Consider the following 27,860-nt stretch of genomic DNA (forward strand, 5'->3'; position numbering starts at 1 on the left):
TTGCTGACCCCCCCCAGCAGCCCCAGCCATGAGCTGCCACTCAAGGCACAGTGCAGGACAAAAGGGAAGAGGTTCAGCTTTAAATGGAAAAACACTCTGGCAGAGCCCCTGTGCTCTAAATTAAGCACGACAGAGCCAAGAGGGGTGTTGGGTTTCTCATTCCTCCCTTCATCCTCTCCCCTCCAGCTCCTGAGCTGGCTGTTCCCATGGGACAGGCTGGCCTCGCTCACAAATGCCACCCAAATCCCTGGCATCTCCTCTTACAGCTCCCAAACCATCCCAGGAGGGACCCTGGGCTCACAGCGGACCCTGGGTCAGGGAGAAGAGGGAGCTGGGGGGCAGCAAGGAGCAGAGGGGTCATTCCAGTCTGTTCCTGACCTAACTGGGACATTTTGGGGGAACGGGAGGGGAGGAGCTGGAGAGAGGGGGTTGGACATGATCTGGGTGAGGGGAGGTGGTGGGAGCTCCTTCAGAGCCTTCATGGGGTGGCTGAAAATTTGGGAGCTTGGATGGGATAATGGGTGCCATGGGGGATGGACAGAGCCATTGTGGGGGTGCTGAGGGGTCCTGGAGGTGGGGATGGATGGATGGATGGATGGATGGATGGATGGATGGATGGATGGATGGATGGATGGATGGATGATGGATGGATGGATGAGGGATGGATGGATGGATGGATGGATGGATGGATGGATGGATGGATGGATGGATGGATGGATGATGGATGGATGGATGGATGATGGATGGACGGATGGATGGATGAGGGATGGATGGATGAATGGGTGGATGGATGGATGAATGGGTGGATGGATGGATGGATGGATGGATGGATGAGGGATGGATGGATGGATGATGGATGGATGGATGGATGGATGGATGGATGGATGGATGATGGATGGATGGATGGATGGATGGATGATGGATGGATGGATGGATGGATGGATGGATGGATGGATGATGGATGGATGGAGGGATGAGGGATGGATGGATGGATGGATGGATGGATGGATGGATGGATGATGGATGATGGATGATGGATGGATGGATGGATGGATGGATGAAAGATGGATGGATGGATGGATGGATGGATGGATGGATGGATGGATGGATGATGGATGGATGGATGATGGATGGACGGACGGATGGATGGATGAGGGATGGATGGATGAATGGGTGGATGGATGGATGGATGGATGGATGAATGAGGGATGGATGGATGGATGATGGATGGATGGATGGATGGATGATGGATGGATGGATGGATGGATGGATGATGGATGGATGGATGGATGGATGGATGGATGGATGGATGGATGGATGGATGATGGATGGATGGATGGATGATGGATGGATGGATGATGGATGATGGATGGATGGATGGATGATGGATGGATGGATGGATGGATGGATGGGGGATGGATGGATGGGGGATGGAGGTCACGTCCCTCTTTCCTGAGCCATCCTGGTGGGATTGGCATGTTCCCAGTGATGTCTGATGAGGAACCCAATGGGACAACCTCAGGCAGTGAAAATAATCCATGTGAGAACAGGAGAGGGACTCTGGACAAGGACAGGGAATGTAGGAACGGGGGAATGGCTTTAAAATGACAGAATGGGGTAGGTTTAGAAGGGACATTGGGAGGGAATTCCTGGCTGTGAGAGCGGTGGGCCCTGGCACAGGTGCCCAGAGCAGCTGTGGCTGCCCCTGGATCCCTGGCAGTGCCCAAGGCCAGGCTGGACAGGGCTTGGAGCACCCTGGGATGGTGGGAGGTGTCCCTGTCCATGGCAGGGGGTGGGGTTAGAGGAACTTTAATGTCCTTCCCAACCCAAACCATTCTAGGATTCTGTAATTAAAACCTTCCCTGCTTCCCATTCAAATTTCCGCTCCAGCAGCCAGGGACTTTGTGTGGTGTCCCCATTAATGTCTCCACTTTGTCCCAAGCCTCCCTGAGATAGAGCCAAGCCCCTTTCCTGGAACCCCACCTCCTTTCTCAGGCCCTACAGAGGGCCCTGGCCTCAAATCCTGTGCCACAACTTCCAGCAAGCCTCCAAATATTTGAAAAAATATCACTTGAACCAACTCAAAGCCATAAACACTGGGGCCATAAAACACAGAAATGTCCCCAGTGCTGAGGAAGACACCCTGGTCACATTAAAATAAATCCCATTATAGTAAGAATCAGAAGCAAGGTGGCTAATTTTTTATAATATCTATAAATTAAAGCTAAACTATTTTTTATCACCACAGCTCCCAGAGCCTCATGAAAAAACCACTGCTTGGCCCTTCACCTGTGTTGCCCTTTGAATTCAGCAGATTATAGATTTCTCAGGATTGAAAAAAATAATAAAAAATAATATAATAAAAATAATAAAGAAGCGGAAAATCTAACATCTGCCTGAAACTCCCTAAATGATGCCAGTGCCCAAGGGGAGCAGCACCATGGGGCTGTGACAAAAACAAAAGAAAAACACAAAAAAGAAGAAAAATAATAGGAAAAATAACAAATTTGAGGGCTGCCTTTGCTTTCTGCATGGATTGGGATGGGGAGCGGTGGGTTTGGGAGCCAGGGGGTGACACTGATCTGCTTTTCCTCATTGCCTCCCTCGTGTCCCCAACACCACACCGACCCCATGTCCATCTGTGTGCAGATTTCTTTTCCCTCCTCCTTGCTGGCCACAAACCCCTGTCTGCCACAGGCACCGGGAGATGGAGGAATTGTGAGGAATTGTGAGGAATTGTGAAGAACTGTGTCCCGTGTTATCTGCAGCGATCTCTTAATTAGCCAGGTAATTACTGCGAGGTCTGGGAGCCCCCGGGCAGGGATGGAGCTGCAGCAGCAGGATCAGGGCTGGGCCATCCAAGGGCCAATATTATAATATGTATTTATAATAATCTGCATCCAGATTGTTATAAATACATATTATAATATTGGCCTTTCACAAATATTAAAATGGATGTTATACGTGTAATGTTAAAGTAACTTTCTTATAAAAATATAGTTTTTATTTCTGTTAGACATAGCAGTGAAATAAGTGATAGAAATATATTTGTGTTAAAATTCCTGCTTGGTTGAGATAACATTCAATGAACAGATGAAGAGGACCCCAATTTATGATATGCCAACTATCAAACTTCGCATCAGTAGAAAACAGACCAAAGCCCAAACTAAAGGTGATAACAAACCACAGCCAAGAAATAAACACACTCTGAAAAGGCAGACCCGAGGAGGAGCCCTGCTAAACAGTTCTCAGAACATGTAAACTAGTTTGGGGAAAAGTTTATTATGCGTAATTGTGAATATCTAACAGGCTGATGCAATAGAAGTGGTATATAAAGGGGGAAACAGCAGGTGAATGCCAAGCACCCAGCCATAAATCTTTGCTTTATTGTCTTTTTCTCCTCTTGTCCTTTATTAAACTTTTACATTTTGACAGGAGAGGGAACCTTGTTTTTCACAAGATGAAAGTTCCTCGTTAGGTGCTGGGAGTGTCAGCACACTGCCCTGGCTGGGGAGAGCCTCTCGTGTGCACCAGGTGGAAAACAAAACCATGCTAAAAAGGCTTTTTGTTAACAGCAGAGCTGGGCTGATCCCAGGGCTGCAGATCCTCCCTCCCAGAACAAACCAGCCACAGAGTGATTTATAAAATCCAAATTTATACAATATAAAATCATTAAAATATAACATTTTTATAGAATGTCTGCCTTGTTTCTCCGTGCTGACCCCTCAGGCAGCCCAGGGATGCTCAGGGAGCCCCAGGGTGAGCTGTGCCCAGATGTCACAGGGCTTGGTGACAGATGTGGGCACAGGCCTGGCCCTGAGGCTGAGCTGTGTTTGCCTACCCTGAGATAACAGAGACCACAACCCAGCCCTGCCCCTTCCTGTCCCCTCCTGGAACTTCCCACAGGTGTTTTGTAGAGATCCCAGGATCATTAAGGCTGGAAAAGAGCTCTGAGACCATTGAATCCAAGTGCTAAACCATGTCCCCAAAGTGCCACATCTACGGGATTTTTGGAACACTTCAGGGATGGTGATTCCACCTGCACTGTTCCAGTGCCTGACAGCACTTTCAGTGAGGAGATTTTCAGTAATATCCAACTTAAATCTCCTCTGGCACATCTTGAGGCTGTTTCCTCTTGTCCTGACTCTCCTTACCCGGCAGCAGGAGATGCTGCAGCCTCTGAGCCTCTCTTAGATTTAAACCCTGCCCAAGCTGAGCAGGAACCACACTTTATTTTGGCTCCGTGCCTCAGTTTCCCCATCCCCACGCAATGATACCTTCCTTTGGAACAAGGTGATGGGGAAAACCTCTCCTAAAAGTGGGGATCCCGGGAGGGAGCCGGTCCCCGCCTGGTGCTGTGGTTCCCAGGGCTCTCCCAGCCCGGCTCCCCCGGCTCGGGGTGAGTTTGGCAGCCAGACCGGGTCCTCTGAGCAGCTGCCGTGACAGACAGCTCCCGAGCCACCCCCCTCTGCAGCGCTGCTCTAAAATAAAAATACCTCCCGCCCGCTGCGCTCCGCTCCGCTCCACTCCCAGCCAAACTTCCTCCGGGGGCACGCTGGGGGGGACGGCAGCCCAAAACCACCCGTGCCCCCCTCCCCGAGCCGGGCTCGGGGATGCTCTAGGGCAAAGCGGCCGCCCCCAGACCCGCGGTGCTTGTCCCCCGTGTGTCCCCCGTGTGTCCCCTGTCCCCTCCGCGCCGCCGGACGCTGGATCCCCGACCCTCGCCCGCCTCCCCCCGCGGCCCCGGGGCTCAAGGTCAGTAGCGGGGAGCGGTGCGGGGCTGGGGGGGACGCGATGCGGGTGGTGACATGACAGAGGTGACACTTGCTGTCACCCCTCCGTGTCCCCGGGGGCCGGGAGGGAGCGGGGATGAGGATGATGAGGATGATGAAGATGATGAGTATGATGAAGATGATGAGGATGATGAAGATGATGAGGATGGTGCTGCCCTGCTGGGACCCCCCCGAGCCTCCCTGGGCAGCTCGGAGCGATCAGAGTTAAAATCATCCGAGGGGTCCCCGCCAGCCCCCGGGGTTGGTCACCGCCTGCCGCCCGCTCCCTCGCTAAAGAGGGAAATAAATAAATAAATAAATAAAAAGAAGCTTTGAAAGCGTGGAAAGGAGGGGGGAAAAAGCTTTTTCCAGGCACGGGCGTGCGCGCCCTCCCGCCGCAGGGGCACCGCAGAGCGGGGGCAGCGCCCGCCCGCAGCGGCCCCGCACCGGGAGGGAGGGAGGGAGCGACAGCGGGGACAGCCCCGAAATTCCCCCCGTATGAACCCCAAATTCCGCCCGGGATGATCCCGAAAAACCGCCCGGAGGAACCCCAAATTCCGCCCGGGATGAACCCGAATTTTCCCCGGGATAAATTCCAAATTCCGCCCGGGATGATCCCGAAATTATCCCCGGGATGATCCCGAAATTCCGCCCAGGATGAACCCGAAATTCCCCCCGGGAAACGCGTTTGGTGCACGCCGGGGGGAGATGGGGTCACCCCGCATCGCTGCCAAGGACCTCCCCCAACCCCGCTTAAAAACCCCGGCGACCGAACATAAAATAAACGCTTAAAATGAAAACGATAACTTTAATATTATTTTAATTTTAGCATTATTTTAATTTTAATATTATTTCAATATTAACATTATTTTCATTTTAATATGATTTTAATAACCCCAGAAGCTTTTGCAAAGCGGATGCCAGAGCAGACAGAGGGTGATCGGGCGCCGTTTGCGCCTTAATCCCTTGAGCGCTCTCAGGGATGGTGGCAGGGGGGTGCCAGCACCGGGGGTGTCCCTGTCCCCTCTCCCTGTCCCTTGTCCCCCGCATCCCCCCGCTCCTGTTTGGCAGCTGCCGGACACTCAGCCGGGGAGGCAAGGCACGTCGCGCCGAGGTTAATTAACCTCGGAGGAGTAATTAGCCCTTGGGCTAATTGCTGCTGATGCCGCAGCGGGCTCAGCCGTGTCTGCGGGCTCCTAAAGGCTCCTGGCAGGGGAAATTTGGGATCGCGGGGATTTGGGAGACCCGGAGGTTGGGCGAGGTGAGCAGGAGATGGAGAAACTCATCAGGTCCCCTCCATCAGTGGTGTCTCCGTGTCCTGGATCCCCTCCAGGGATCCAAGCAGGAATTAGAGGTGGAGGAAGCCCATCCTGGGGCAGCTCTGAACATCCCAGGGATAATGGGAGGAACAGGAACACCCGGCCCCAAATCCCGGCTCCTGGGTGGGGTCTGCAGGAACCTCTTTGCACCTGAGTTGTGCCCTGGGTGTGACCCTTTTCTTCATCCCTTCAGCCTTCAGGGGTGGGGAGGAGCAGCAGGAATTTGGGGTATTTGAGGGACAGTTTTCTTCGTTTCTCCCCGGTTTTCCTCCCTCTGCTCTCTGCCTTGCCCAGGTGTGGATCCCTCCCTGGTGCCGGCCGGGGCTGTCACCTCCCACCATGGGGGTTAAGGCGACGCTCCCCAGCTACGAGCTGGGCTTCTATGCCCTCGTGGTGACCTGTGCCGTGCTCTACAGCGGCAGCGGCATCTTCGAGGCGTCCAGAGGTAACGCTGCATCCCCCGGGAGGGGCACAAAGGGTGTCATCCCCTGGGAGGGGCAGGCTCCTGCTTTTACAGCTGTTGATAGCACCAGCAGATCCCCGGCTTTAACTGCTGCAGAAAACAGCTTGGAAATCCTTCTTAAAGGGATTTTTGCCTGGTTGTCTCTTTGTCCCTATTTCCACTGTCACAGGTCTTCAGGTAGTGCCGCACCAAGCAGCCACCACCACCCTGCCTACACAAGGCTGATTCCCTTTGTTGTTTGGTTGGTTTTGGAGTTTTTTGTTTGTTTTGGTTTGGGTTTTTTGTTGGTTTGGTAGGTTTGGGTTTCTTTTTTTGCATTTTTTGTGTTTGTTTGGTTTTTTTTGTTAGGAAGCCCGCAAACCTGAAAACTTAACGGGATCAGCCAGGGAATGTGCAATGAGAAAAAGGCTTTGCTGAAAATTCCTGCAGAAACCTTCTGTCACTGACTCTTTTAGTTGTCTGTGGAATCAGGCAATTTTGGGGTGGGGTGTTGAGCCCTGGTGGCTCATTATCACAACGATGAAGGTTCTGGGCTTGGCTTGAACCCAGATCCCATTTTCCAGAGCTGTTTGTCTCCCTGTAACTTTGGTTCTTTTGCAGACAGCATGAACAGAAAAGCCTTTCGGGATGGCATAAAGCCAGGCTGGCACTACTTTGGCAGGAAAATGGTGAGTGAGGAAGGGATTGGGCTTTTCTAGCTCCAGACAGCTTGGGCAGTGGAGAAACACAGCTGGGTTTTCTGCTACTGACGAATTTCTGTGAGGTTCACCTGACTTGTATTTTTCTTCCTAAAGTAGTGGGGAAAATACCAGTACTGCTGAAGCTTTGTGCAGGCTGCCCTAGAACAGAGGCAGGACAGAGCTAAAGAATAAAGCAGGGATTTATTCAAAGGCCTCCATGGATGCACCTTGGGCAGCACCAGAGCCCAGCCAGGGCTGCACCCAAGATGAACCAAAATGGCCCCAAAATGCACGAGCGCTCCCGGGGTCTCTCCCTGGGATCAGTTCTGCTCCATTTGCACCTTGCAGTTCATTGTCCCATTCCAGCTTTAGCCCAGGCAGTCCCACCCTGCTTGTTTTTCTCTCTCCAGCCCACGGTGTTTGTGCTCTGGGGCTGAGATTTGGGTCATTTGTCCTTGGTGCCCAGCTGGAGCAGGAATTGTTTTGTCTCCCTGCTCTGTGCACAGAGCTCACCATGCCCTAATAGAGAACTCACGTCTCCCTGATATGAGCTCACCATCCCCTGATATGAAGCTCAGAACTCCACACTAAAGCACAGAATCTGAAAATATAAAAGCTAAAACCTGAGGTATCATTGTGGGGCTGTGAATACTCCATTTTGTGTGTGCTGGGATGAGTGACCTCTGCACATCCCTCCTGGGTTTTTATATCTGAGCTAAAGTGCTCGGGAGCCCTTGGGTGGAAAATGGGAAGGAAAAGCTCTAAAAGTTGTGGAGCTGGGGGCAGTAAAGTGCCTGGTGCTGCTCCTGCAGGATGTGGCTGATTTTGAGTGGGTGATGTGGTTCACCTCGTTCAGGAACATCATCATCTTCGCCCTCTCGGGACACGTCCTCTTCGGCAAGATCTGCTCCATGACCGTGCCACAGGTGAGCAGGGATTTGGGAGCACCACAGGTGGCCTGGGATCTGTGGGAGGGCCTTGGGTTTAGTGTTGCTGAAATGGCTCCCAAGGTATTGAAGAGTCCTTTTTTCTAGCTTCGCAACCAAAGAAGTCAAAATTCTTTGGCTTTGGCTTTTAAGGTTGTTTATTTTCTCTTATCTTACACATTCCTTCTCTGACCTGCTGAGATCTGTCCAGCAGGTCGGGTTGTGGCACACTGACCACCCCTGGGGTTGTGTTAACTTTTTATACCAAGATCTATCTGTACTTTATTTACGATAATTTTCCAATACCTATCACCTATGTTAGACAGTCTGTCTCTACTCTAAACCAATCCAGAAGTGTCACCATCACAGCAGAAGATGGAGGCCAAGAAGAAGGATAGGACACACCCAGATTCCTCCATCTTGCCTCTTGAACCCCCATTCTAAATCCCCAAAATTCTACTTTTTCACCCTGTGACAAACTCACTATCATTCTACTCAAACCCTTTTGGCTTGTAACTCCTCACACAAAGGTGGTGATTGTTTCCATGGGCTAAAATCAAAGGCACAGGTGTTTGTGACTCTGTGCCAAGGGCTCTGAGCTCTTTGTCAGGGTCTGGAGTCCTCCAGGGCAGCCAGAGGGGTGTCCTGGGTTCTGACAGAAGGGGTTTGGGAATGCTCTGGGCTTGGGACTCTGATAGAAGGGGTTTTGGAATGCTCTGGGCTGCGACAGAAGGGGTTTGGGGATGCTCAGGGCTCTGACAGAAGGGGTTTTGGGGATGCTCAGGGCTCTGACAGGAGGGATTTTGGGGTGTTCTGGGCTCAGGGCTCTGAGAGAAGGGGTTTTGGGGTGTTCTGGGCTCAGGGCTCTGACAGGAGGGGGTTTGGGGTGTTCTGGGCTCAGGGCTCTGACAGGAGGGGTTTTGGGGATGCTCAGGGCTCTGACAGGAGGGGTTTTGGGGTGTTCTGGGCTCAGGGCTCTGAGAGAAGGGGTTTTGGGGTGTTCTGGGCTCAGGGCTCTGACAGGAGGGGGTTTGGGGTGTTCTGGGCTCTCCCCACACCGACCCCACCGCTCTCTCCCCAGCACCGCGCTGTGATGTACATGATCTACGGGCTCCTGGCCGTGCTGGCCAGCATGGGGCTGCTCTACCTGATGATCATCCTGTCCCACTGCCTGCTCCTCTACTCGGTGGCCCTGGCCAAGCAGAAGTGGCTCTGCTACGTGGCCGGGCTCTGCTGCCTCGCCTCCTTCAAGGTGGAGCCCTTTGGCTCGTGGCAGGTGGGTCCTGTCCGTGTGTCTGTCCCATTCCCAGCCCACTGGTGTCCATCTCCTCGGGGTTATCCTCCAGAAGGACTCCTGGAGCAGCTCCACACCCTCGTGGCCATTTCTCCTGGCTGCACCAGAGCTCTCACAGCATTTTGGAGGGAAGGGGCTGTTGAGGTGTGAGCTTGGGAGTAATCCCACAGCGTTTGTCATGTTTTGGTGGCTTCATGCTGGTCCAGAACAAAGGAGATCTGAGTCCTTCTTGTGAAGGCTGACCTAGAACAGAGGCTAGACAGGGCTGAAGAATAAAGCAGAGATTTATTAAAAGGATCTCCTCAATGGATCCACCTTGGATCCATTTGTCAGCCTGCTGCTGCCCTGTGCCTCAGTTTCCCCATCTGTAACACAGAGCTGAGATGGATTCAGTGATGCCCATCTCTTAGGTCACAGCCTGGCTAAGATTTTATCTCACTGGTGTGTGGAGAGAAGCCCAGGAAGGATTTTACCAAAATATTCAATCCCTTGGCAGGACAGTGCTGTCTCTCCCTGCCTCCAAAGGTGTGTTCCCTCCTTCTCTAACAATCCCAGAGCAGTTGGCTCTGCTTTACTCTGTGGGCACACCTGTGACAGGGTGACATTGCCACCCAAACCAAAGCTGTGTGACCAGCAGCTGCTTGGTGACGTGGCCAAGAGGATCTGCCACTTCCTGACTGCCCTGAGCTGCAGGAGCCAGCTGGGAAATCGAGCCCCAGTTTTCTCTTTCCAGCTCATTAACTTCAGAGACAATTGGTGTCAGAGCATAATTAGAGGTTTTCCTTGAACTGAAAACTAAGCTGGCAGAGGTCAGGGTTGGAGGAGATGTCAGGAAAAAATTCCTCACTGTGAGGGTGGAAAAGGGGCCCTGGCAGAGGTGCCCAGAGAAGCTGTGGCTGTTCCTGAATCCCTGGAAGTGCCCAAGGCCAGGTTGGATGGGGCTGGGAGCAGCCTGGGATAGTGGAAGATGTCCCTGCCATGGCAGGGGTGGCACTGGATGGGCTTTAATGTCCCCCCAACCCACACAATTCTCTGCTGCCCCAGTGTGAGGGTGTTCACAGGGGTCCCAGGATGAGGGAAGAGATGAGAACCTTGACTCCATGTGTCAGAAGGCTGATTTATTATTTTTTTACATATATTATATTAAAAGAAAATGATAGATTAAAACTCTACTGAAATAACAGAAGAAAGGATTTCATCAGAAGGCTTGAAAAGAAAGGAATGATAACAAAAGCTCGTGACTCTCAGAGAGTCTGAGCCAGCTGGGCTGTGATTGGCCATTAATTAGAAACAAGCAACATGGGCCAATCAAAGATGCACCAGTTGCATTCCAAGCAGCAGATAATCATTGCTTTTCTTTTCCTCTGAGGCTTCTCAGCTTCTCAGGAGAAAAATCCTAGCAAAAGGATTTTCCATAAAATATCACAGCAACACCCCAGGACTGGTGTCTCCCACACAGCGAGGCAGCACAGAAGGGACGCCACGTTCCTGGTGTTAATCTCTGCTTTTGTTAATCTCTGTTTCCTGCCCAGAGCGGGTTTGTGACGGGAGCTTTTGATCTCCAAGACGTGCTTTTCTACGGAGGCTGCACCTTCACCATCATGCGCTGCATGAGCTTCGCCCTCGAGAGCTCCCAGAAGGAGGAGGGCATCTACTCCATCTTCGACCTCCTCAAGTACAACTTCTACCTCCCCTTCTTCTTCTTCGGGCCTGTCATGACCTTCGACCAGTTCCATGCCCAGGTGAGTGAGCCTGAGGCCAGGCTGGAGCAGGATCTCTCCCCAGGATTTACTTGCTCGGGGTCGGTGTCTGCAAAAACCCAACTTTTGCCACAGTGAGGGTGCAAATGATTGTAGAACTTCTTGTGGTCCCTCTGTGAGTGTGTATTTCTGTGGGGAAGGGCATAAACTGATGGATTTTCAAACTTTTTTTGGGGGGTTTTTTTTTGGCCAATTCACAATGGAAGGTCTTGCTGTGATGTCCTTGCTCCCTGGGCATCTGCATTGCTCCATGCCTCAGTTTCCTTGTGTTGTCACCCCTGCCCCTTCATGGTGAGGGCCACACATGGGACCTCTGCATGCTGTGACAGCAAGGACATTTCTGTCTCCCATTTCTATCCAGCTGCTTCACTCAGAGATGGTTTGTATATCTGTAGATCAAGTTATTTCTCAGGAAATAAACAAGATTGGGTGGAAGGCTGAGCTCCAGCAATCAGGGGCTCCATTAATACCCTGGTGCCCCAAGTCTTTGCCTGTTCCACACAACCAAGGGAGCTTTTGGATGAGCAGACTCCAAACAGAACTGGAAAACACCAGCAGAAGCCTGGGCTGGGACCTCTGGAGCTGTTCCGCAGTCCAAGATCAAGGAAACCAGCAATGCTGTGTCGCCCCTCACTCTTCCCACCTCAACCTTCTCCTGCACCAAGGATCAGCCCTGGCCACCAGAGCAAGCTGGTGATGCTGGCAAAGGGAGGAGTTTGGTCAGCACTGGTGTGTGGAGGATTCCCACCACCACCCCCGGCTGCTTTTGCAGAACAGCCACGCTGAGTTTTTGGACCCAGACTGATGCCTGGATATAAGAACGTTTTGGAAAAACATTTGTGGATTCAGAAGAAAAACCAGCCCAGGGCAGGGGAGAGCTCAGAGCCTCAGGGTGAGGAGAAGACTGAAGACTCACCAGCCCAGCACCTTCTCTCACATGTGGAGCTGTTTTGGTTGCCTAAGAAAGGGTTTGTGTGACCGTGTTCACAGGGGTCTCAGGATGAGGGAAGAGATGAGGATCTGACTCCATGTTCCAGAAGGCTGATTTATTATTTTATGATATATATTGCAATAAAACTATACAAAAGGATAGAAGAAAGGATTTAATCAGAAGGCTGACTAAGCTAAGAACAGAATAGCAAAGAATGATAACAAAGGTTTGTGGCTTGGGCTCTGTGTCTGAGCCAGCTGGGCTGTGATTGGCCATTAATTACAAACATCCATCCTGGGCCAATCAAAGCTTCACCTGTTGCATTCCACAGCAGCAGATAATCAATGTTCACATTTTGTTCCTGAGGCCTCTCAGCTTCTCAGGAGAAAAAATCCTAAGGAAAGGATTTCCTGCTCCTTGCCTGCTCTTCCCCTGTGCAATTTACAACTTCATGATGCCTCTTAAAAGGAAAAAGAGCCCTCGGATCTTATTGGACATATTAAAAATTATTTTTGGAGCATTGGACCCTGAAGATCCTAAGTTCAGCTCTGGTGTCTCCATCAGAGATGCAGCCAGGTACCTACAAATGGGGACAGGGAACTCCTCATGTCTCCAACACCTGAACTCCCACTGCTCCTGCAGAGCTCCATCCAGGGGGAGTTTTATTCACTGCTCCTTTGCACAACCCCAAACCAGGCTGTCTAAAGGCACTTAATGAGCAATTCCCCTCTCTGCTGCTTCAAACCCCAAAGGCACAAGGATTAAAGTCCCCAAACCCTCTCCCCCTGCCCTGGCTGGGGTCCTGGCTTGGCCTGGCCACCACTGCCATCTCCTGGCTACATCCCCCTGCACTGCTGGAGGTGAATTCTTAATTGTCCAAGAGCAATTAGGGCAGGAGGCAGGTGGAACCAGGGTGGGATGTATGGCCCTGTTAGAGATTGGATCTGTCCCTTTGCATCCTGATGGAGCTCCTGCATTCCTATGTGAGATGGGAACTCATCTGTACCAGGGCTTGGCCAGCCAAATTTGGGTGGAGAAGCATCTTTCTTGCTGAGATCAAGGGAACAAATCCCTTGATTTGGGTCTCGATTTGGATGTCTAGGGTTGGGAGTGTTGGTGACACAGCCCTGACCCCAAGAAGGTGGTCACCAAGTGCTGGCGCCCCTCACAGATGTGAGGACAAGAGCAAACAACCTCAAGTTGCACCAGGGAAGGTTTAAACAGGATAATAGGAATAATTTTGTCAAGGAAATGGTTGTTCAGCATTGGAACAGGCTCTCCAAGGCAGTGGTAGAGTCACCATCCCTGGAGGTGTTTCAGAGATGTGTAGATGTGGCGCTTGGGGACAGGGTTTAGTGCTGGGTTAATGGTTGGGCTCAGTGATCTTAATGGATTTTTCCAGCCTAAACCATCCTGAGATTCCATGGGCTCTGTGCCCACCCACACATCTCCATGCCAGACCCTTTCCTTCCTCAGCTCAGGGTCCAGCGGCCTCTTTGTATCCTCAAAGAACCTGGTACTTAAAAGGCATGGAAAAAAATCTGGCCAAGGCTTTAATTCTCAGGAATCATCTGGATTTGACAACAGGGCTGGTGCAGCAGCCTGTGGATTATGCAGGGAGAGCTCCCACCTCTTGCAGGGAATAAAGGGGAAGTAATAAACATAAGAGGATTTTCAATACAGCAGCGATTTTATGGCGATGTGGGGAAGCAAGGACATGGCTCTGCCCCGTGTAATCCTGAGAGCTCACTCTGGTGCGGGTTATGTGACAATGAGCAGGGATGTGACAGCTCCTGGAGGCAATCCCCAGGCCCTGTTTGTGCAGGAAACAGCAAAAATGAAATCCCCACCAATTCAGAACAGCCCCTCGAGCAAGTCTCCCTCTCATTTACAGCAGGAATCTCCAGCAGAAACCTCAGCCATCATCAGTTCTCCTCCTCCTCCTCCCAAATGACCCTGGAGAAAAATACACCAGGCCCTGGCAGAGCTGTCAGGCTGGGATTCCAACCCTGGACTCCATCCTGGAGATGTGATGGGTGCAAGCATTTGCTCCCTCTTAGTGCCTTTTGGAAGGGGCTGTCCTTAAGCAAAGTTGATTTCCTGAGCGCACTGCTGCAGAAAGAGCACAAAACCCTGGGAGCTCCCTGATCAGAGTGGATTTGAGCCCACCTGGAGTCCCTGAGGACAGCCAGGCCTTTGACCACACACCTGCTCTGCTGGAAAACCCCTGGGAGCAGCAGGGTGATGCAGCAGGAACATCCCTGCTGTCCTCAGCCCTGCTGTGGGTGGGACGTGTCCTGCTCCTTGTGCATGTGCTCACCTCAGCCAGCCCTTGGGAATTCTGTAGTGCAAATTTGGGCAATGTAGTCCACAGTGTGATCTTGTCCTGGTATAGGGAAAATTTGGGAGAAAACCTCCAAAGGGGGCCCCTCCAGCAAGCAAACCCACAGGGCCCCTCTCCCCAACAGTTTGGGAAGGATTCCTCAGAGAGAAGTGGAAAGAACCTGTTTATTTAACAGGCACAGCACCCCAGCACTCAGAATGAACAATACTGGGTGACACTGCTCTGAAAAAGAATGACAAATTCAGAAAGTCTCTCTGGGGGTGGTCACTCTGTTCTCAATCCCTCCGGCACTGGGGCAGCTGCTGCCCGGAGCAGGCCCCGGGTAGGCCACAAGGTGCAAACTCTCGTTGTTCCCAGGGCCCAGTCCAGAGCAGGCTCGAGTTGGTCCAAAGAAAGGAAAGGAAAAACAGTCCAGGAAGGAATTTGGACTGTTTAGCTAAACTAGCTAATGAGCAGAAGCAAAAAGCAAAAGCAGCACCATGTACTGCCCCATCTGTGTGTCCCACCAGCCTTGGGGGAGTGGCTGATAGCAAAACCAAAACAAGACTTTCACTCTTCAGAGCCAGTCTTGAAGGCACAGAACATGCTATCAGCATAAACAGAACACGCAGAGGTGGATACAAGCATCATAACGTCACCCTAGGACAGATCTCTAAAGGGGAATGATGAATCAATCCCTGTTTGGACCTTGACCATCCTTGTGGATGAAGGAACAGCGCCCATCCTCTCCCTGGGCTCAGCCCTGCCCTGTGACTAAAATCTGAGGATGAGGGAAGAGATGAGGATCTGACTCCATGTTTCAGAAGGCTGATTTATTATTTTATTATATATATTATATTAAAACTATACTAAAAGAATAGAAGAAAGGATTTCATCACAAGGCTAGCTAAGAATAGAATAAGAAGGAATGATATCAAAGGTTTGTGGCTTGGACTCTCTGTCCAAGCCGACTGACTGTGATTGGCCATTAATTAGAAACATCCAACATGAGCTAATCAAAGTTCCACCTGTTGCATTCCACAGCAGCAGATAATCAATGTTTACATTTTGTTCCTGAGGCCTCTCAGCTCCTCAGGAGAAAAAATCCTAAGGAAAGGATTTTTCATAAAAGATGTCTGCGACACTGCCCCTGTTTGTCCCTCCCTGCAGGTGAGCACCCGCGAGCTGAGGCGCAAGGACGACGAGATGAAGAGCATCCGTGTCAATGCCCTCCTCCATGTGGGGGCCATCGTGGCTGTGGACATCTTCTTCCACTTCTTCTACATCCTCACCCTCCCTTCTGACCTGAAGTTTGTGAACCGCCTCTCAGACTGGTCCTTGGGTGAGTGGCTGTGCTTGGGCACCTTCACCCCTGTGCTCAGCTCCAAGGCAGTGGGGAGGGATCCGGATCTCCATCCACCCCCCTTGAGAGGCTTTGGGAATGAATGCCTGTGTTGGACAGGTTTGAGTAAAAAAACCCTCATCCTCACTCTGGCCACGCACAGAGCTGGGTTGGGCAGCCCTGGAGGTTGGGTTGGAGGTTGAGTGGCTCTGGAAAGCACATGGTGCTGGTCTGAACTTTTCACAGTGTAAATTCTTTAGTTTGGTGTTTAGGAAGATGAGCACCAAGTTATTTTTGTTACTTTTGGACTGGGAGGGAGCTCAGCACCTCTAAAAAATCAGCAGGACAATGCAAACCACATGCAGCAATGCAAGGCCTGATTGGATGTAAGGAAAATTGTCCACAGAGTGGTCAAACACTGGGAGAGGTGCCCAGAGAGGTTATGGATTGTCCCAAAAGAGTCTACTCAACACTCACATGTTCAATGTCCAGGGCAACACAATCTCTACCTAAAGGTGGGTGTTCTCCAAGCATGGCTGGGCTAGAGACCTCCAGAAGGCAAATTCTCAAGATAAGAGATGGGAGCAGCACTGGCAGCTGGAGGGAGGGCTCCAGATGATCAAATCCATGTGTGATGGCAGCATTTCAGACACCACCACACAGCAGAGGCCAAGCAGGGGCTGGAGGAGCCTCCTGTCTCTCCAGAGTGGCAGCTCGAGGCCCGGATAAAATGCTAATGCAACTGGAGTGGCACTAACATGGATTTAGGTGTCCCAAGAGCCCTGGCTGGATGGATCCCGTGTTACTCCAGAGGGAGCTGAGCTCTTCTGACTGTCCTGACCATGGTGGGAGTGGTCAGATTTTCCCGTTATCTGGGAGCTGGATCCCACCAAGACAGGGGCATTTTAGCAGCTCTTTGCAGAGGTATTTGAAATCTTTAGGAGCTGTCCCTGCAGGGTTTGCTTCCCAGTGTCAGACACCTCTCTAAGTCAGAGGTTCTGACCCTGGCTCTGCTATAGCATGATAACCATGGCCAGGTGGAGCTGGGGTGGGGGAAACTTTGATGGAGGTGCCAATAAAACCTCAGAGGGCAGACCTGAGAGCTGTGATGAGTTCATCATGGCTTAACAAGCCTCAGAGGGAAGGCACAATGATGGAATAAATGACTGTATAAACAGAATTTCTTGGACTACTAAGTCCAGCAGTTTGCTCCCTCAAACCCCAAGAAGAAATTCCCCTTTGATTCAAGCCTCTTTAAAAAATAGTTTTAAAATATTTCCTCTGCAGAAATCCTGATGCGTTCCGTGTTCTTTTTTCCCTGTTTGACTCCCATTTTTGCTCCAGCTGGCCTGGCCTACTCCAATCTGGTGTATGACTGGGTGAAGGCTGCTGTCATGTTTGGGGTCATCAACACCATTGCCAGACTGGACCACCTGGACCCACCCCAGCCCCCAAAATGCATCACCATGCTCTACATCTTTGCTGAAACGTGAGTACCCTGAAGGAAGAGCGATGGAGCTGGACAGGACATGTGTGGAGGGGAGGACACCTGGGCTGTCCTGGGCAGCTGGTCTGGGAGCTGGAGACCACCTGAAACCATAGCCTGGACCTGGCCAGAACCCAGGGAAATATTCCTAGGTGGGGAGAAATGGATAAGGAGAAAAGTTCAACCACGTCTCTAGTAGGACCTGTCCAAGGAAGGAGCCTGGAGGATTTCTGTGAGCAAGGTCCAAGATGTGCCTTGCCATGGCATTGGGTGTTTTATATGTTTCAACAGGTTTTTATTGTCATTGTGTGTTTTAACATGTTCTTATCATCTTATTTTTAGGCATTTTGACAGAGGGATTAATGACTGGCTGTGCAAGTAAGTGTCTGCTCTGGTTCAGGGTCTTCCCTTCCATCCCAGAGCAATGAAGCATCACATGCTGTTCATCCCATAGCTGGGGTGTCCTCTCTTCTGGATGAATTCCACTATTTTGCTCTGTTTAGCCCCAAACCCATTGAATTAATTGCACAAAGAACAGCCCCTTCCTCCAAAGCTGGGAATGAAATGTGCTGTCCCAAAATCCCTTTAAGACTGGTGGGTTTAGGGTTCCCCCAGAGGAGGAAGAGCCAACTTTACATTTCTCCAGGAGGAAAGGGGAACTGAGTGCTGTAGCTCCATCTGCATCTTCCTCAGCCCTTCAGCTCCCTTCATCCATGAGTTCACACCAGCAAACCTCTGCTGAGAGGGGTGGTGGCTGCTTTGTGATAAAATCCTGAGCACCAGCACGTTTGAGAGACCCCAAGTTTTACCTGCCAGAGGGGGAAAGGTGGATATTTTCTCCTTGAGCATTTATAGGTTGTTAGGAACACAAGTCCCTAGCGGTTGAGGCACAGCAAAAATCAATTTATTGCCATAACATCCCTCCTGTTTTACTGGGATTTTCTGGGCTGACCTCTCTGTGAGGAGCTTGGGAAAAGAAAATCCAGAGGCATCTCCTGGACTACAGGGAGCACCAACCTGTGGTGGTGTTTGCAGGGGTCCCAGGACGAGGGAAGAGATGAGAATCTAATATTATTTTATTATACATATTACATTAAAAGAAAATTATCTATTAAAACTATACTAAAGAATAGAAGAAAGTTATTTCATCAGAAGGCTTGGAAGGAATAGAATGGAATGATAATAAAATTTTGTGACTGACCAGAGTCCCAACACAGCTAGACTGTGATTGGCCATAAATTAAATTATATATTAAAACTAAATAATACATTAAAACTAAAGAATAGAAGAAAAGGATTTCATCAGAAGGCTAGCAAGCAAAAGGAAAAGGAATGATAATAAAATCTTGTGAGTGACCAGAGAGTCCGAGACAGCTGGAATGTGATTGGCCATTAATTAGAAATAACCACATGAGACCAATCCCAGATGCAACTGTTGCATTCCACAGCAGCAGATAATCATTGTTTACATTTAATTTCTGAGGCATCTCGGCTTCTCAGGAGAGAAAAATCCTAGCAAAAGGATTTTTCATAAAATATGTCCGTATATTTTCATAAAATATATTTTATTTTATCATTATATATAATTTATAATTTATATAAAAATTAAATGTAATTTATATACTAAAAAGTAAAATAACTACAAAAAATAAACAAAAAATTAAAATACAATACTATAAATTAATATATAATCATATATAGAATATTTTATCATTATATATAATTTATAATTTATATATATAAATTATATATCATTTATATATAAAAAATAAAATAACTACAAAAATAAACGAAAATTAAAATACAATACTATAAATTAATAAATCATTATAATATATAATATTTTAACATATATAATTTATAATTTAGATATCATTATATAATTTTATAGGGTATAATATAGAAATTTATGTTATATAATTTATAGAAAAAACATCAACCACCTTCCCTGGCTTTTAGGTACGTGTATGACCACATTGGAGAGAACCACGACAACATCCTGAAGGAGCTGGTGGCCAGCATCACCACCTTTGCCATCACCACGCTCTGGCTGGGGCCCTGCCACGTCGTTTACATCTGGTCCCTCGTCAACTGCTTCGGCCTCAACTTCGAGCTCTGGGTGCAGAAGTTCTTCCAGCTGGGGCCCTTTGCCAAGCTGGAGGTGAGGGCATGGGGATGGGGATGGGACCAGCTCTGGCGCTGGGAAATGTCTGTGCCTGGAGGGAGCTCACACTGGGTTGGAGGGGTCGGGTTTTTGGGTGAGGAAGAAGAGCAGAATCCCTGAGGATGCCACGGGGCTCCTGCCTGGAGGTCTTTCCTGTGGCCTTCAAAATCATGGAATTGTTAAGGCTGGAAAACACCAGCAAGTCCAGCTGGACCACCACTGTGGTGGTGTTTGCAGGGGTCCCAGGATGAGGGAAGAGATGGGAATCTTGACTCCATGTTTCAGAAGGCTGATTTATTACTTTGTGATACATATTATATTAAAAGAGAATGATAGATGAAAATTATACTAAAAGAATAGAAGAAAGGATTTCATTAGAAAGCTAGCAAGGAAAGGAATGGTGATAAAATTTTGTGACTGACCAGAGTCCCAACACGGCTGGACCTGTGATTGGCCATTAATTAAAAACAACCACATGAGACCAATCACAGATGTACCTGTTGCATTCCACAGCAGCAGATAATCAATGTTTACATTTTGTTCCTGAGGCCTCTCAGCTTCTCAGGAGAAAAGATCCTGGCAAAAGGATTTTTCATAAAATATATCCATCACACACCACTATGTCCACCACTAAACCACATCCTTTAGTGCTGTATCCATGGGGGTTTTTTAGCATTTCCAGGGATGGTGACATCCCTGGACAATCCTTGGGATCAGCCACTGAGCTGTGCAAGGGAAGCTCAGTCCTGGTGCTCTGTGTCCCCTCATTCCATGCACTTTGTCACCCACCCAGAGCAAACAAACTCCTGCCCATGTGCTGCCTCACAGGGAATTCAGATTGGGGTGGAAATTCCAGAGGGAAAACCGAGGTCCAAGAGAAGCAGGAATGCATCTCCAGTGAGGCATCAAAGTGCCACAGATGGACAAAAAATATGAGATATCTGTCAATATCTGTCCTGGGGAATAGCTCTGTGCATATGGGGGATATGCTGTGGGGAATATCCAGATCCTAGAGGGAAATGTTTATGTATTTCCTTATGGGATTAATTTGTTCTTCTTGTTCCACAGAGCATCTTGGCGTTCTCAGTGGTTTTGATCTCATTTCTTTTGAAATCAAGTGTTTGGATGTTAAAACAAATTATTTTAAATAATAATAATTTAATAATATTTTAATAGTACTTTTAATAATTTGTGCCCTTTGTTTGGGACCAAGGCGTCTCAGGGACACACTGGAAAAAAACCTTGAAAACTTACACCCTGAAACCAATTGTCTTCCTATTAGAATCCTAAATACAAGAAACTCTCAGATCTTTAAACCTGTAAACTAAAGCTTAGAATAAACTCAAGATTTAATGTAAAACCTTAAAAAAACCTTCCAACCCTAAATACTAAAACTAAAAATATAAATTTATAATTTAAAACAAAACCAAGTTAAACTAAATTTTAAAAATTTAAAGTTTTAAAATTTAAAATATAAAATATTAAAATAACTGCATAAATAAACAAAAATTAAAATACAATACTATAAATTAATATACCATCATATAATATAATATAATATAATATAATATAATATAATATAATATAATATAATATAATATAATATAATATAATATAATATAATATAATATAATATAATATAATATAATATAATATAATATAATATAATATAATTTATATATCATTATATATATCAATTAACTAAAACCCACTATATTGCAAATCCATACAACAAAATATCTAAAAATTAAATAAAAACGTAAATATTCCTGTTAAAAATATTTTATTAATCAATATCTCCTTAAACAATCTTATATCTAAAAATCTTAAAGTCTTCTAAACCATACTATAACAATATAGTTGTTATAGTGGAATTCACCCTTCCTACCTATAAAAATAAATATAAATATGAAATAGATAAACCTCAGAAATATAAAAAATAAAAATGTTTATTTAAAAATCATCAAAATAAAAAATAAGAAATAAAAAATATGATATAAAAAATATAAAATATAAACCACATAGAAAAAATAAACCACAATTCAAAAATTCCATCTCAAATTCCTTCCAAAAAATATATTCCATCCATTAAAATAGAATGGAAGGAATATATTTTTGGAAGGAATTTGAGATGGGATTTATTATATAAATTGTATATTTTTAATATATAAAAATATAATAGAAATAAATATATAAAATATTAACTACATATAAAAACAAATTATGAATATTTAATAATAATAATAATGAAATATAAAAATATAAACCCCAATTCAAAAATCCCATCTCAAATTCCTTCCAAATAAATTATCATAAGTTTCTTTTTTCCCAATTTAAATCCTGGAGGCCCTAAATTAGTTAAAGATCTGCTTTGAATACAACCCGCAGAGAGAATCCTCCTGTTCGCTCTTCTGGTTGAACTCCTAATCAGATTAAGGCTCTGGAGGCAGTGAAATCCCCTTCCCTGCAGCACCACAATTCCCAGCCCTAAGTAGCCTGGGGCGTCTTTGAAGGCTGCTCTAAACTCCATCCCTGCTCCACTCACAGCAGCTGATCCTGGAGATTATGTGCCACTGACAATTCCACTCTGCTGCTGTCATTGGCTTTTGAGCTTTTTTTTTTTCTCTCTTTAATTCCTAGGAAACTATTTTTAACGGGAGCCAGGAGTGATTTGCATGTAGGGCTAATAATAATCCTGGGATACAACAGATTCTTCTGCCTTGAGGAGTGGCAAGAGGTGGAGAAAGCAGGACTCAACCATTTCATTTTAAAGAGAATCTGAGAGAGCTGGAGAAGGACTTGTGACAAGGATGTGGAGGGACAGGACAAGGAGAAATGGATTTAAACTGACAGAAGGAAGGGTTAGATGGGATATTGGGAAGGAATTCTTCCCTGGGAGGGTGGGCAGGCCCTGGTACAGGGTGCCCAGAGAACCTGTGGCTGTTCCTGGATCCCTGGCAGTGTCCAAGGCCAGGTTGGACAAGGCTTGGATCACCCTGGGACAATGGAAGGTGTCCCTGCCATGACAGGAGGTGGAATGGATGATCTTTAAGATTCCTTCCAACCCAAACCCTTCCATGTGTCTGTGATTCTACAATTACCCTGAAACTGTGTCTAACATCTTGCCCTTGCCCATGGGACCCAGTCCAGGGTCCCTAAATCAGCAGAGCACTTTTGTCCTTTCCTTGTCCTTTCATTTCTTCATTCCAGAGGCACTGAAAGCTGCTCTGATTTTTGCCTCCTCTCTGGGATCCCAGCTGGGGTTGTCCCAGTCACCCCCTTCTCCTTAAAGACCTTTTCCCTCTGCTCCTCTCTCCCGCACAGGCCAAGCTGTCAGGGGCCATGTCTCGGCGGATCAGGGCAGCTTTTGGGGCTGTGAACTTCTGGGCCATCGTCCTCTACAACATCCTGGCCCTCAACAGCCTGGAGTTTGCTCTGCTGGTGACCAAGAGACTGCTCGTGATGGGTAAGGTGCTGCCAGCCTTCCCCACTGAGACACCCCTGTCTGAGCTGCTGTGGGAGCTGAGCACTGGGATCTTGGATCCTTCGGGGTCCAAAGTGCACTGACCACTGTTTTGTGATGTGGCTGCTCCAAATGTCCTTAATTCTTCTGCAAAAAGTGGTTTCTTAGCCCCCTGTGTGTTCTGGGGTGCCAGCTGCCTGCCAGGTGTGCTTGTACAGCTCCTGGCACAGCCTGAGCCTGGTTCAGCCTCCGTGAAGCACTGCAGAGGTCACGTTCACCTCACCAAGCAGGGCTGAGTCCCTGCCTATGAAATATCCCCTTGCTGGAGACAGGGATTGACCCCTCCTGCCTCATTTCCTCTGCTCCAGCAGATATTCTGCATCATCCCAAAGGTGACAGGTACAAATCCTCATCCTGCTGTACATGTCTTGGTTTGGAAAGACAGGAGTCTGCTAAGGAGGGCAGGAGCCTCCCCTGAAATGGAGAATGTAAACCCTCCCCACCCCTCCCAATTGCTATAAATTTTAAATTAAGGGGCTCAGGCAAAAATATGGGAGCAGGAAATAACAGTTCTTTAATGGAGAAGACAATAAAAGGATAAAATAACCAATGCAGTACACCAGAACAACACTGACAGAGTCAGAACCCAACCTGACACCCTGTGGGTCAGGGTGTTGGTGGCAGTCCCATTGGAATTGTGGCTCAGCCCTCCTGCAGTGTCAGGGGTGGTTCTGCTGGAGCAGGGATCCTGTAGAGAAGGATGGATTCTTCCTCTGAAGATCCAGTGGAAGGAGAGGCAGCTGCTGTTCCTCTGGGGAATCCAGTGGAGAAGCCGTGCTGGTGTCTCAAAGCCTCTGGATTATATCTGGGTAGGAATGCTTGGCTCCTCCCTCTGGGCTCACATCTCCCAATGGAATGCTGTAGTTCTTATCATTTCTTATCTAATGCAGTGACATTCAATACCTGTTATCTGCAGATGTCCTCCCAGAGGGAGGAGTGGGTGTGGTCACTCAGAGAGAGATAAGGAAAAATGCCCCCTTGACAAAAGACAACTGCCATACAGATGGTAACAGAATACATCTTGCCTTACAATCTGGAGCAGTACATTTCTAATCGGTGGATTGTGGCACTGTTCTGAAGCCTTCTTGAGCTGCCCAGGGTATAAATAGCCCTGAGGAGCCCTCTCTGGGATGGGGATGGATAATGTCACACTCGCTGTGCCAGGAGTGCCTGCCCGCTGAGCTTGCTGGCTTTTGCTGGCTGCATTATTCATTGCACAGCTCCTGTTTTAGCAGGAGCAAACCCTGGACCCACCCCTCTGCTGTGGAGACCAGATTTGTGATTGCAAACACCGTCAGACCCTTCTGAAGAGGAGGGAGGGCTCTGTCACTGACGTAGGTGACAAAAATATGTATTTTCCTGGGCAGACACTGTGTCCCCATGAAGTGCAAGACAAGGAGACTTCAAAGCAGTGCCTCAATGCACTGATTAGACATGTACAGACTGCAGCATGAGGATTTGTACCTGTCACCTTTGGGATGAGGCAGGGTGTCTGCTGGAGCAGAGAAAATGAGGCAGGACAAGGCTGGGGTTGGTCTCAGCATCAGTGGGGCCCAAAGCTTCCAGAAGGTCACAGAGCTGAGCAACAATGGGCATGGGCAGGTTCAGTGGGCAGAAAGTCAACCATGACTTCTGAACTTGGGGAGGAGAAGGATTTTGGGAGGTAAGAGGGGCTCAAAACCCCTCCAGCATGTCCCCACTGCAGTCCACCGTGCCTTGGTGGGTTCAGCTTCACCTCAAATCCAACCCTGAGCATTTCCCTCTTGCTGAAGCCGCAGGGCTGGATCGATGACAAAACATGTCACTGGCCACCATGATCTTGTGGGACCTCCCAAGCCCACCTGAGAGGCAGCTGTGCTGGGGTGAAGAACTGGCCTGGTTAGGCCAGCACAGCTGCATGACCAGGTCTCCCTCCCTGCCCTAGGTTTCCCTGAGAGCACCTTGTCCATCTGGTTCATCACCTACTGCGGCGTGCAGCTGATCAAGGAGCGCGAGCGCATCCTGGCCATCCAGGAGGAGGAGAAGGGGGACAAGGCCAAGCTGGAGTAGGGGAGCCTTGTCCTGGAGCTTCACCTCCCTTCCAGCCACTGCTGCCAGGCCAGGCCCCGTTCAGGGCTCTCCAAGCCCTCCTGACAATCGGACTGCTGTAGCTCATCCACGTAGACGTCACCTGGAAGGCACAGGTCACCCCCTTGCTGCAGGGAAGGTTTTCCATCAGGCACAGCGGGTGTTTCACAGTCTCCCCAGGCGTGGCAGGATGCTGAGGCAGCTCCCAGGATGTTTTTCCATGCCAGAGCCATCCCTGTTGTTTTCCTGACCCTCTGAAGTGTGCAGGCTCAGAGATTTCACCCCCTGCTTCCCTTGGTGCACCAGCACTGGGCTCCCCCTCAGCCCTTGTCTCCCAGAGGAGACTCTCCAGGCCCCATGGCTGGAGGTTTTAGGGCCTGCACTGCTGGACCTGTCACTACCCTGCTGTGACACGTGTCCTGGGACTCAAGCCAAACCCCACCTCCGTTTTTTTACATGCTATGGACGAAGGTCTAAGCTCACATTCCTGCCCATGGCTGAGGGACAGAAGGTGCTGCAGCCACCCCTTGCTCACCTCCATCCCTTTCCTCAGCTGCCTTTGGTGTGCACAGCCCAGTGAGCACACAGCTGAGCACAATCCAAGGAGAAAAACCCCAGGTGAAGGTCAGGGAGTGGGGCTGGGTGGTGGAGGGAAAGCCCATGGGAGCCTCCTTGGAGAATCAGACTTTGGGAGCGTGTGAAACACAGTGCCTTGGGGAAAAGGTGGGTTTGTGACACAGAAATAGCTCTCTTGCACTTTAGAGTAACTCTCAGTGGCCTTATGTCTGAGTTCTGTCTGTCTGGGGGCAGGACCCACACCCTCTGCAGTGGGGCTGAGACCTTGGTGCATCCCCCTGGGGGAAGCAGGATGGGTTCTTGCCAGCTTTCAGCTCTGCCAAAGCATTTTGTGGAGTCCCTGGTAAATGTCTCTTATTTATGTAGCCAATAAATGTTGGATAACTCTGGCACCTGCTGCTTATCCCTGTCAATGCTGCTGGCTGCAGGAGACAGCCCTGGAAATACCTGAGCTGAGAGGATCTGTTTGCAGGTCTTTACCTGCCCCCCAAAAAAGTGACACAAGACATTTGTGGCTTCAGCAGAAACCCATTTGTCATCACCAGACTGAAGGTTGGGCTGCAGCTGGATTCGTATTCACCTTTATTTTGACTCTGCTATTGGGTGTCATCACCAGACTGGAGTTTGAGCTGCAGCTGGATTCATATTCACCTTTATTTTGACTCTGCTTTTGTACATATCTTGATCCTGTGGCCAGCAAATTTCACCTGTGTGGGTTTTGGGTTAGAAGCCAGGTTGGTTTTACTTTTGGGAGCCTCCCAACAATGCTGGGAGTAAGGGGCAGGCATTGTGCCTTGGTGGCACCTTGTCACATCCCTTTTTGACACATCTGTCACTGCTGGACTTTTCACAGATGTTTCGTGGCATCTCCATTATTTCAGATTTACTTTTTCTATCAAACCAGCTCTGCCACCCTGTGCTTCCTGCAGGGTTGGGTTCATCTCCTGCCCTCTGTGGGGGTGTCCCTGCACAGGTGGCTCCTCCCTGAGCTGCTGTCACCAAGGGCTCTGTCCCTGAGGTGGCTCAGCCAGGCTCTGTGGCTGCCTGGGAGGGCAGAGTCACCTCCAGTGTCCAAGTGGGTGACTCACATGGCAAAGCCCAGTGACTCTGCACTGCCCTCCTGACTGGGACACTTCAGCACAGAAAATAGCCCATTCACTAAGAGCCTATATTTACCCAGCAGCTGCATCTGCTGAAGCTGCCAGAAGGAGCTAATCTTAGACACCAACCCAGCCAGTGATCTGTTAGAGACAGTTCACGGGAGAATTTGGGCTTTGCCCTCCTTTTCCAGGAGTTTTCCCTTCAGTTTTTGCTGCTCTGACAAGCCCAGGAGGTCTGAGCCCCCTGGTGCTGTCTCAACCAGCTCAGCCTTGCACTGAATCCCACTGTAGGATGGGATTTATCCACTCATCTGCTCTGATTATTATTATTATCTGCCCCTTCACAAAACTCTACCAAGAAGCCAAGAAAAGCAAATTTTTAAATGTAATTACGAATCCCACTTTACAGCCTTACACTGGACACTTTCTTGTTCAGCCTGACATGGCTGAAATTCCTTCATCCATCCTTTTTTTTTTTTTTTTGTAACATCTTGTAGGGGTGGGAGTGATCCTGCAGCACTGCATTCCCTTCAGGATGTATCTGTGCATCCTCACTGTTGTGGTTTAATCCCACACAGTTTCTCTCTCACTCACTCACTCCCCCTCACCCCATAAGGAGGAGAAACAGAAAGAAAAGGTAAACAGGTAAATCTGTGGAGATAAGAACAGTTGAACATTTGAAAGAAAACAATGATAATAATAATAATGACAAGGAGAGGAGAAAGAGCAACAGAGCCCAAGAGGAACAATGAGGCACAACAATTGCTCATCACACACTGGCTGATGCCCAGCCTGTCCCCAGACAGCAAACTGGCTCCCTTCTGGGTAATTTCCACAGTTTATATCCTGGGAATGTTGTTCTCTGGTATGGAATATCCCTCTGGCCAGCTCAGGTCAGCTCTCCTGGCCACGCTGCTTCCCAGCTTTTGGTGCAGCTCCTCCCTGGCAGAGTGTGAGAGATGGAAAATCCTTGACTCAGGGTGAGGATGACAGCAGGAGCCAAAATATCAGTGAGTTATCAGCATTATCCTCATCCTAAATCAGGAAAAACACAGCACTGCAGGAGGAAAATTGTGAGTGTTCACAGGGGTCTGAGGATGAGAGAAGAGATGAGGATCTGACTCCACGTTTCAGA

The 27,860-nt window shown here is 48.7% G+C and overlaps 1 protein-coding gene across 1 annotated transcript; it reads left to right on the top strand.

Annotated features, from left to right (window-relative positions):
- The first annotated feature begins 4,506 nt into the window (after positions 1-4,506).
- HHATL (hedgehog acyltransferase like) lies at positions 4,507-26,017 on the top strand. The gene is made up of 12 exons (XM_063171809.1): positions 4,507-4,755; positions 6,386-6,536; positions 7,155-7,222; positions 8,047-8,160; positions 9,242-9,436; positions 10,987-11,196; positions 15,639-15,810; positions 17,155-17,299; positions 17,639-17,674; positions 19,255-19,456; positions 22,784-22,925; positions 24,907-26,017. Exons 2-12 carry the CDS (start codon positions 6,431-6,433, stop codon positions 25,029-25,031), a joined length of 1,515 nt encoding a protein of 504 aa, XP_063027879.1. The 5' UTR covers positions 4,507-4,755; positions 6,386-6,430; the 3' UTR covers positions 25,032-26,017.
- The last annotated feature ends 1,843 nt before the right edge of the window (positions 26,018-27,860 follow it).

Source organism: Melospiza melodia, chromosome 1, assembly GCF_035770615.1.
Source record: "Melospiza melodia melodia isolate bMelMel2 chromosome 1, bMelMel2.pri, whole genome shotgun sequence".
In the NCBI taxonomy this organism is placed as follows: Eukaryota; Metazoa; Chordata; class Aves; order Passeriformes; family Passerellidae; genus Melospiza; species Melospiza melodia.

Coding starts and splice junctions, on each gene's coding strand:
- HHATL (XM_063171809.1), top strand. CDS start 6,431: ATGGGGGTTAAGGCGACGCTCCCCAGCTACGAGCTGGGCTTCTATGCC. Junction 7,223..8,046: donor ACTACTTTGGCAGGAAAATG/GTGAGTGAGGAA, acceptor CTGCTCCTGCAG/GATGTGGCTGATTTTGAGTG. Junction 9,437..10,986: donor AGCCCTTTGGCTCGTGGCAG/GTGGGTCCTGTC, acceptor TTTCCTGCCCAG/AGCGGGTTTGTGACGGGAGC.